At 45.5% G+C, this 11,236-nt stretch overlaps 1 protein-coding gene across 1 annotated transcript; it reads left to right on the top strand.

Moving 5' to 3' along the window:
- Positions 1 to 6,919: 6,919 nt before the first annotated feature.
- On the top strand, positions 6,920 to 8,436 carry LOC311148641 (forkhead box protein Q1-like; the record flags this gene model as incomplete). Its single annotated transcript, XM_084185629.1, has 1 exon — positions 6,920 to 8,436. The coding sequence occupies one exon, from the start codon at positions 6,920 to 6,922 to the stop codon at positions 7,958 to 7,960; it is 1,041 nt and encodes a 346-aa protein (XP_084041755.1). The 3' UTR covers positions 7,961 to 8,436.
- Positions 8,437 to 11,236: the final 2,800 nt, after the last annotated feature.

Here is an 11,236-nt window from a genome sequence, read left to right as displayed (position 1 = left end):
GCTGGAGGCTCTCCGTAACCAGCCAGGTCCCAGCACTTGCCCAGCTGACCGCCTTTTTGTCCCCGAAGACCTGAGGTCCCAGGTCGTTCAGTGGGGACATGACTCCCGCCTAGCTTGTCACCCTGGCTCCACCCGCACTTACAACCTGCTCGCCCAGAGGTTCTGGTGGCCCTCTCTGAGGAAGGATGTACGGGGATTCGTCCAAGCCTGCCCCATCTGCAACCAACACAAGTCGTCCTGCCAGCCCCCAGCCGGATTGCTGCAGCCCCTGCCTGTGCCCAGACGTCCCTGGTCTCACATCGCCCTTGACTTTGTCACGGGGCTGCCCCCTTCAAGTGGCATGACCGTCATTCTCACCATCGTTGACCGTTTCAGCAAGATGGCACACTTCATTCCCCTCCCCAAGCTCCCAACCGCCAAGGAGACCGCCCAGGTGGTCCTGGAACACGTCTTCCGGATCCACGGACTGCCTAAGGATGTAGTTTCTGACCGTGGTCCACAATTCTCCTCCGCTTTTTGGAAGGAGTTCTGTCACCTGCTGGGAGCCACAGTCAGTCTGACTTCCGGATTCCATCCCCAATCCAATGGGCAGTCAGAGCGGGCTAATCAGGAGCTCGAGAAGGCACTGCGATGCATGACTTCACGCAACCCCCACTCCTGGTCGCAGCAATTGACATGGGTGGAGTACGCACACAATTCTCTGACCTGCTCTGCCATCGGTATGTCCCCTTTCCAATGTGTTTATGGATACCAGCCTCCTCTATTTGCCAGCCAGGAAGAGGAGGTTACTTGCCCATCTGCACTTGCTTTTGCCCGTCGATGTCGCCGCACCTGGTCACAAGCCCGAGCCACACTCCTCAGATCCGTTGCCAGCTACACTACCGGGGCCAACCGTCGGAGAATTCCTGCTCCCACCTACCATGTTGGTCAAAGGGTGTGGTTGTCATCGAAGAACCTGCCACTCAGGGTGGAGTCGCAGAAGCTGGCACCTCGGTTCATTGGCCCATTCCCTATCATAAGAGTGATTAGCCCAACTGCTGTCCGGCTCCAACTGCCTAATTCCCTGAGGGTGCACCCCACTTTCCATGTGTCTAAGATTAAGCCCATCCATGAGAGTCCGCTGGTCCCTGCTGCGCCTGGTCCTCCTCCTCCACGGCTCGTCGATGGTGGTCTGGTTTACACCGTCCGCCGCCTGCTTCGGTCCAGACGGAGGGGTAGGGGTCTCCAGTACCTCATTGACTGGGAGGGCTATGGACCTGAGGAAAGGACCTGGGTGCCAGCTAGTCGGATTGTGGATAGGACTCTCATCACCGCTTTCCACCAACGGCATCCTGATCAACCTGCAATCCGTAGGGGCCGCCCCAGAGGGGTCCCTAACCGTCCTGCCCGCTCGGCTTCCTGTCCTGTGCCTGATCCTGTCTCGGGACCTGTCCCATCTCCCGACCACGGCCCTCCGGCTTCCTCCGAGGATGAGGACGTTCACTCGGACCGTTCGGAGGAGTTCTAGCCCTCCTCCGGCTCCCCTCCTCCCGCCCGGCGTGGTGTTGCTCTTGGGACTTCTGGGGCCGTCCCTTGGGGGGGGGGTTCTGTCATGGGCCTCTCACTCCACCGGGTTACCACCTTAATTTTCTTCCACTCTGCTCACCACTCTCTCTACTCAGCCTAACTAGCTCCACCTGTCCCTGCTCTGCTCTGCTCTAATTACTCTGCCAGCTGCGCTGCATTACCCACTACCTCTCCCAGTATTTAAGGCCCTGTCTTTCAGCTCTCCGGTGTCAGATCGTCTGCAAAGCTCACACCCGGAACCTGTTTGCTCGCGCTTCTGGCTCACCCTGGTTTTGTGACCCCGGACCTGCCTGTTTTTTTGGATACTCTTCTGCCTCAGGAGATCCAGACCTGCTTCTGCCATTACGACTCCTGACTACTCTTCAATCCCGGTAACTCTGACCAGCCTTCTGCCTTGCTACTACGTATTTTGGATTTCCCTTGAACTGTACTGCTGCCTGGTTTCATTCCGCCCTGTTGTGTCTGTGTCTCCCCCCCCCAGGACTTCTGGACCACCCACCACCGGCTTCATAGGACGCATCGCTGCCACTGGGGGGGGCACAGACCCAGCACATTGGACGGGATCCCTGTTACCCCTGGAGCCTTCATTCACTCCCTACTTCCCTTTTCCCTTAAGTTTAATAAACTTTCTGGTGTGACGCAATTGTGGTCCTCTGGTCGTCTGTCTGAACCGTGACATTTGATGGCATGAAAATTCAAGTCTGATGCTAACTAAGCCTGATGAGCCATATATTAAATACATTTTATGATCCCTACATTAAATACATTTTATGAGCCCAAGTCCAAAAAAGGTCAAATGGCTGTGCAGTTATCCAATAGATATGATAGGTTACTGCACATTACGCATGACAGAAAAACATAAAAGCCCATAGATGTAGCTAGCTATATGCTCTCTTGGGTAAGTAAATGAAACAAGCTCCAGTAGGCTAATCTTTTTGAGTGTGAACTGTATTACTGTATTGTATTATACTGTATTATATGGACTGGAATTACACACCTCTTTCAAACCATGAACCCCGGAGAGAACATGTGATGCTGGTGCAGGACATGCAGCCTACAAAGTTACAATTATAGGCTAGCAATTAGATTTTAATTTTGAAATATAATAGGGTCTATTTTACAGTTTTAACATTAGTAGGCTGATGCATGCATACCTTTCATAATATTTCCCCTAATGTTGTGCAATGTGCAGTATTAGCCTACCTCCTCTTTCTCTATTGTTGCTTTATTCCTTAATCACTTTCAACAGTTAAATTAAATGTTTTGTTGTCCTGATCTTCATCTTTGTAATGACATGCTCGAATAACATAGGACTAGAATAAGATGCAGATGGCTTTCTTTTCTCTTCATGAAGATTGAATGGTTATGGGTCTGAACAAATAACTGCTATAGCTTACCGCCATTCCGCGTTCTATCTTCTTTCAAACTCCCCTGCCTGTGGCCATGAGTTCTATTGGCTGCTGTATTTAACATTCAGCCAACAAGAGCTTGCATCCCTCTTCCAATAGTCTAGTAGTATAAGAAATGCTGAAAAGAAAATCTTCCAGCAAGCTATTCTAGTCTAGCTTTTCCTGGGAATCCAAGAGCTAAGCAGCGTTTTTTAAGGAGAGAGGCCAGCAGAGCGCATGGTGCATATTGCTCAAGAAACAGGTTATAATTTAGAAGCTTATGCATCGCTCATCATTCATTAGAAATATAAGGCTAATAACTGCATTGAATTTACAATAGAACAATAAGGTGAACCCCAAAAGACAGATTGAGATGTTTAAATTAGATGTGCATTTAGTCCTTCTATTACCGTAGCATATGCTGCAGCAAATGTAGGGACCACAATGGAAATAAGTCCCTGATTTTACTGTGCAATCCCAGTCACTTTTACAATTATTTGTGCATATAAGTCGTTTTTTTTTACTGACAAATAATATAAATCAATCAATCCAGACGGTGTAGCTGCAATTTGATAAATGGAAAGAGAAATCTGTTACAAAACACCAAAAAGTTGAATGACATTAAGAGATTGTCAAGCCAAGCCTTCGATACTGGTTAAGCCTACAAGGTAGGGATGTTTTTTCTGTTTGTTGAGATTGACAAAGTCTATTTCTTGTGGTGTTGAAAATGCAAACCATGATATTAAAGTGCCCAAAGTCAGTATGTTTTGTTTATTGGTTGTGTGGTGCATTGGCACAGAAACCTGTTGGTGGAAAATTTCTATAATTATAAATATGGCATCAAAATGTTGAAAATCTGATTCCCCCAGCTGATCATTATTTGCAACTGGCTCTGATAGTGAAGTAATGAAACAGGCATGGAGAGTGGTGGTCAGCGAACCTTCTGGCCCATAGCCCTGTGTGGCATCAACTGTGCCACAAAAGCATGTTGAAGTGGCAAAGTCAGTATCCACGTATATAAACACAGGGTCACTACAGCTATTGTTATTTGTGGGTGTAAACATTATTTTGAGTTAATTATGAGGGGGGTGTCCAATTTCTTTTACAGCACAAGGGGAGGGTCATGTGAAAATATTTGTAACATTGGGGAAGGGCAGTGCATTCTTTTTAATGACACCTTGAGTTGGACCACCCCCTCCCACACTGTTCATTTCGATCTGTCCCTTAGGGCTGAAAATCACATTCTTCTCTAACAACCACACATACAGATTGGCATAATTTGGTGCTTCACTACATGACCAAAAGTATGTGGACACCTGCTCGTCGAACATCTCATTCCAAAATCAAGGGCATTAATATGGATTTGGTCCCCCCTTTGCTGCTATAACAGCCTCCACTCTTCTGGGAAGTCTTTCCACTAGATGTTGGAACATTGCTGCGGGGGCTTGCTTCCATTCAGCTACAAGAGCATTGGTGAGGTTGGGCAATGACGTTAGGCGATTAGACCTGGCTTGCAGTCGGCGTTCCAATTCATCCCAAAGGTGATCGATGGGGTTGAGGTCAGGGCTCTGTCCAGGCCAGTCAAGTTCTTCCACACCGATCTCGACAAACCATTTCTGTATGGACTTCGCTTCTTGCATGGGGGCATTCTCATGCTGAAACAGCGAAGGGCCTTACCCAAACTGTTGCCACAAAGTTGGAAGCACAGAATCGTCTAGAATGTCATTGTATGCTGTAGCTTTAAGATCTCCCTTCACTGGAACTAAGGGCCTAACCCGAACCATGTAAAACAGCCCCAGACCATTATTCCTCCTCCACCAAACTTTACAGTTGGCACTATTCATTGGGGCAGGTAGGGTTCTCCTGGCATCTGCCAAACTCAGATTCGTCCGTCAGACTGCCAGATGGTGAAGCGTGATTCTTCACTCCAGAGAATGCGTTTCCATTGCTCCAGAGTCCAATGGCAGCGAGCTTTACACCACTCCAGCCGACATGGTGATTTTAGGCTTGTGTGCGTGCGGCTGCTCTGCCATGGAAACCCATTTCATGAAGCTCCCGACGAACAGTTATTGTGCTGACGTTGCTTCCAGAGGCAGTTTGGAACTTGGTAGTGAGTGTTGCAACTGAGTACAGATTATTTTTACACGCTCTGGGAGCTTGTGTGGCCTACCACTTCGCTGCTGAGCTGTTGTTGCTCCTAGATGTTTCCATTTCACAATAACAGCACTTACAGTTGACCGGGGAAGCTCTAGCAGGGCAGAAATCTGACGAACTGACGTGTTGGAAAGGTGGCATCCTATGACGGTGACATGTTGAAAGTCACTCAGCTCTTCAGTAAGGCCATTCTACTGCCAATGTTTGTCTATGGAGATTGCATGGCTGTGTGCTCGATTTTGTACACCTGTCAACAATGGGTTTGGCTGAAATAGCCAAATCCACTCATTTGAAGTGGTCTCCACATACTTTTGTATATATAGCATATTTTACTACCCATAGCAGTTCCCTTCTTTTGAATAAATATGTCATTTTCAAACATGAAAAGGTTCTTACAACAATCTCAGCAAGTTCAACAACACAGTTAATGCTAGGGAGTGGACTAGTGGGTTGCTGACTGAGATAGTGTGCCATAGCTTCTAGGCCTCCCTGGTGGGGGATGTTTGTAGACAGGGATTCAACATCAAAGCAAGCCATAAGCATCTCCCCATTATTGTCTTAAGAGTGTAAATCATGTCCATATAATCTCGTACATATTCAGGGAGTGACACCACACATTGTTTTGGAAAGAAATCTACAAAAGCTTGCAGTGAATTTAGTCTTTGAGCAGTGTTGTGGGGTCACGTGACAGTTTCTGATAGAAAGTGGTGTTGTTTAATTATCCCCGGATATCATTGTCATTGACATAATCCTCAAGGTTTAATAATCATCACAGTTTTATGTCCTAGGACTAATCATCGCTCTGCAGCAAAAAAAAGGTGGGCAATGTGTGAAGGTGTAAACATATACTTCCTAAGGTATTAAACTCTAACAAACTTTCCCCAGAAATGTAACATATAATACCATGGTATTATACTGGTTATTATGCAGACAATATTTTTTTGTTGATTAGACCTAGAGCTGGTCTACGGTGTTTTTGTTCAGACTCACCATAAATGTATCATTGAAATAGACTTGTAAATAAATGCAGCATGACGTGAAATTCTCTACAAACATAAACATTACAAACGTAAACACATCTGTGTGTGTCTATCTGGCAAACGTACGCCACCTCGCGCAAAACTATTTTCTGGCACACAATCTAGAGTCATGCAGGTGTGTGTGTTTGTGTGTGTGTGTGTGTGTGTGTGTGTGTGTGAGTGTGTGTGTGTATGTGAGTAAGTGAGTGTGATTGAGTGAGAGAGAGAGAGAGAGCGCGAGAGAGAGCGAGGGAGAGAGAGAGGAGACGTTGAAGCGCCCCAAAATATATGGGGGGGAAAAACACAGTTCTTATCTCTTCCTCCTAACTTCAGCTTTCTATACTTTTGATGTATTTTTTACATTACTCGTGTGTGGCACTGAGGAGAGTGTGATCATAAATCCCACAATCATTTCAATGGATTTGAGATTACTCTGAGCCCTAGATGCTAGACCACGCCCGCCGTGGGCCGTCCCTCTCGGAGGGATTATATTATAACAGGTCGCGTCTCCTGAGACAAATCTACTCTCTGCTGCTCAACAGGCACGAGCTTGGGTGCCTCCAGTTCCTCTGTACAACGGAGCTCCCCGCACCGAAAGCGACCTCCGCTTTCACAGACACGTGCACTGGTGAAACAGATTCACCGGCTACACCTGCGCCTCTCCAAAGAACCACCACATACAGACTTGAGATTGTCTTACTTTCAGACGAGGAGAACTGAACCGCACTGCAAGGAACTCTGACAGTTATACTGACAGGTGAGAGGAGGAAGATACAAAATAAAGATTTAAACATGAAACTTGAAGTGTTCTCTGCAACCCACTTCGTTCAGAAGCCCATGGAGGTGTGCACTCACATTGATGCCGAGGTAACCGTCCCCTCTCCCCTATCCGGAGACGAGCTGGGCTCAGACGGGGACTGCGTGGCAAACAGCCCAACGCCTGCCACCCCGAGCAGCGCCGATGGCAAGGGAAAGCCCTACACCCGCAGACCAAAGCCGCCCTACTCCTACATCGCACTCATTGCCATGGCCATCCGGGACTCCGGCAGCGGCAAGTTGACTCTGGCGGAGATCAACGACTACCTGATGAATAAGTTCCTGTTCTTCCGGGGCAGCTACACTGGCTGGCGGAACTCGGTGCGCCACAACCTGTCGCTGAATGACTGTTTCCTCAAGGTGCTCCGGGACCCGTCCAGGCCCTGGGGCAAGGACAACTACTGGATGCTGAACCCGAACAGCGAGTATACCTTCGCCGACGGGGTGTTCCGGCGCAGGAGGAAGCGCATCAGTAAGTGCCGATCCGGCAGTGGTTCCAATAAGGACACCAAGACCCCGGACGAGGAGACTCGCATTTCGAGCACTCCATCTGCACCCACCGGGGAGGAGAGGATGATGGGAGCCAAGTTCTCCAGCTTTTCCAGCTCCTTCTCCATCGATAGCATCCTCAGTAAGCCCTTCATAAGGAGGGAGGATATAGACAACACTGATGCAGACACTGCGTATGCCAATCCCGGTTCCCACCGGCGCTACTGGCCCACCGGTGCCCACCACATGCTGCCCCACACACTGGGCTACCCACCGGTACCCACTGCTATGGTGCACGCACATGCACAGCAGTTATACCACCAGGTCAGCTCAGGGGCGTCCCACATGTTACACGCATACAGGTGCAGCCTCGCGGAGCAAGCAGAGCACATCAGAGACCCACTCACAGCAGGGACCGACACACAGGGCCACATGCCAAACTCCGAGGCTGCTTTCTCCCCGGTGAAGATTCACACAGCGCGAGGTGGCAGCTGTCATCCTTTCCAGATAGACTCATTGCTCTCCTAAAGTCAACATAAGGGACAATAATGTAATGATGTATCTTACATTTGCCATGTGCACTTTCCTATGCGCTCTATGTTTTTCTAGTTTTAAAAAGAAATGTCAGTGCATTGAACTGTTTCTAATGATAACAAGTCGTTTAGCAGTGATGAAAAACGTAATGTTTTCTTGTTGTCAAGTTACTTTTATTTCTATCTGGTTATTACTAAGACCGAGAAAATTAGTTGCAATCTAATGACATGACATTCCACTGTGTGTGTGTGTGTGTGTGTGTGTGTGTGTGTAAGGTTATTTCTACACTGCTACCATGTGCCAAATATGAAAAAATATAAATATTTGTGTTGTTGTAGCCTAGTTTTGTATGACTTGCTGCAAAATATTCGTTTAAAATATTTGTTCGATTGTTGACTACTGCACAAAAAGCTGCACAAAAGGAAATACAGTCTGTTTACCTGAACATTGATTCATGCACGATATTTTTATGAGGGAAAATAAAAAAAATATTTGGTAAAAAATTATCAAAGCAAACCACAAGTATGTATTCTTTATTTTCCTTTGGTTAAAGACAAGGGCAGTAAAAACTAAATGTATATATTTTTCCATAAAGTATACTTCAAGTGTGTTTGGAATCGGGGTGGAAAAAGGAAGGATGAGGAAGATCCCATATCTGCCTGGAAATAAGGGCATTTAGCGCCTGCAACGCTCGCACTGTTTTGGCATCCTCCTCATCCCACTTAAACTACTTAACTGCCAGAGGAATGAAGGTTATAGATTAATTTCTGACTTACATTTCCCCCACTCTGCATGGCATGGCACAGCTAGGAAGCTGCAGTGTAAGGAACAAATTATGAAGAAAGGGAAATACATTTACAGACCTACATTTCACCCCTCTGTCTGCCACTGCCTGCACGGCACGGCTAAGGAAGCATGCAGGATTGTTAGGCACAAATTACAGCTCGGTTGAGCTATTTCTAAATATTTAAGGCTGGTGAGATCAGTCCCAGAAATGGTGAGTGCTGAATTATGTCAAATAAATCACGAAGGATAATTAACATTCATAGCAACACACGTCTGGGAAGGACGTTCCGAGTGAGGATGGGGTTGGCTTTGTACGGACATTTCGCTTCACAATAGCAAATCATGTATAGTTATAATATATATATCTATTAAGTACAATTAAAATATACACGTATCTTCAAGCTCTAAGTAGTTTTTTAAAAACTACAACATTCTTCCTACTCTTCCTCCAATTCGAGGATGGAATCTCAGACTTGGGGAAACTGTGCTCCATCTCCTATGGTTGAGGGTAAATTGTAATAAAATATGGTGTACCCTACTTATTCAACATTATCTGTTCTGTGGCGTTCACATGGGTAAGAAACGTGCCCGGGATCCGGATCTCCTATAAACAATGTACAATCAAATGTAGAGTGTTTAAATATGACATTTGACTTTACTCTGCACAAAAACCTTGTAGGCTACACGAGCATTCTTGTTTCAGTCACGCAATTCAAAATGTCTGTGTCATACTGAAATAAATTGTTATTGTAATAAACAATACAGTCGTGCATGTCATGTTTGTTTTTTCATCATAAACACCTTAATAGCTGGATAAAATTAAAATTAAAATTACCCTTTTTATCCTGCTATATGTTCAGGAATTTTTATTTTTTAAACATGACACACGTTGCATCAATTTCCTGATTTGCTGAATTAGGTTTACAATATATTTTGAATAGAAACAAGATGTGGGATGAATTACAACAACAACAAAGACACAGACCTGCATATTCTAAACGATATACAGTTAACATTGACCAAAACCGTTTTTTTGTTCAATGTTTCATAACAAATGACAAGTTAGTTCTGTAATCTGTAAAATATTGATGAACAATAATGAAGGCTACTTCAAGTGCATAAATTAATTATCACAATACACTTCAAATAAAACCAAAAGGATTGTAGTTTAGGGGGTATCCATAGTCTATATCTAGAGCTTCCCACGGTCCTGAAGCAGAACCTCGAAGTCATCTTTTACGCTTCGCGTTCCCCTAACAATGTTTACCACTAATGTTATTGAAAAAGTGGTAGACTATTGCTACGAAGTGCTGTATCTAGACAAACATTGCAAAGAAGTAGGCTATACATGGAGAAAGATAAGTCAATTATTTTATTGTGGGCCAATGATAAATGAAACAGAAATAGGACAGCACTCCGGTAAAAAAATACTTAAATTGACATATTTTTATTGGTATGCGTTTCGGGTATGAGCCCTTCTTCAGCGTGCAAGGCAATGGCAATCAATGCAATGGCAATCAAGGCAATGGCAATCAAAAAGAACGGAAGACATTCTTGCTTAGGCCATACATGTTTCTACAAATATGGCAATCAAAATATTAGGCTACCTGTCCGTCCTCCTCAATCATGCACACTTGTTGTACGATCCTGATGCCTCAGAGGATGCGTTTACACAGGCAGCCCAATTCGGATCTATTTTCCACTAATTGGTCTTTTGACCAATCATAGCAGATCTTTTCGCATCAGATCTTTTCCCGCGCTGATCTGATTGGTCAAAATATATATTTGGGCTGCCTGTGTAAACGCAACCAGAGAAACGCAGTCTGCATGGTCCAGGTGACAGGTATGAGACCCTTTCCAGGAACAATGCTGCAACCTGCAGGTGAAACACCGGAACAGCACACCTGTACGCTGCGCAGAGCACCAACACTGACGGTCATAACAGGTGAACCTTCCCCGTCAATGTACCGTTGTGTTTTCATTCTATGGACTAGGCCTCGCTCTCTGGGTTGTGGAACAGAAACTAACTAAGAGATGGCGTATCCTAATAAACCAAATACATGACTGAGTCTGAGAGCAATAGAGACTGAATATGCTGTAGTTCTAGTCCAGTGTTTTAGACCTGCACTCCAGGCACAATGTTAGGAAGTCAAAACAGTCCATCAGTCTGCCAGCCACTGAACCGCTTGTGTCCTCCTAGAGAAAGATCCCGGTGCTCTCAGCACAAAGGTCTGGGCTGACCTGGATAGGAAGCGACATTACCGTTATAATACGTTGGAAATAGCTATATTTTAAGTTTAAAAAAAATAATTACATAAAAAGACTCAGGAAAGATGTAGGCACTTATCAAAATAAGTGAGGAGAGATAAAAGTATAGGTTATACGAGAAAATCCAACAACTAGCAGGCCTGTGTTTCTGAGGAAAAGGCTGTGTAGCCTGTAGTGTATGGCCTATTCAAAATGTATTTTTGAAAAACAACTATA

This window comes from Coregonus lavaretus (assembly GCF_964263955.1).
Source record: "Coregonus lavaretus genome assembly, chromosome: 21".
NCBI lineage: Eukaryota > Metazoa > Chordata > Actinopteri > Salmoniformes > Salmonidae > Coregonus > Coregonus lavaretus.
This window is presented reverse-complemented; position numbering and strand designations above follow the sequence as displayed.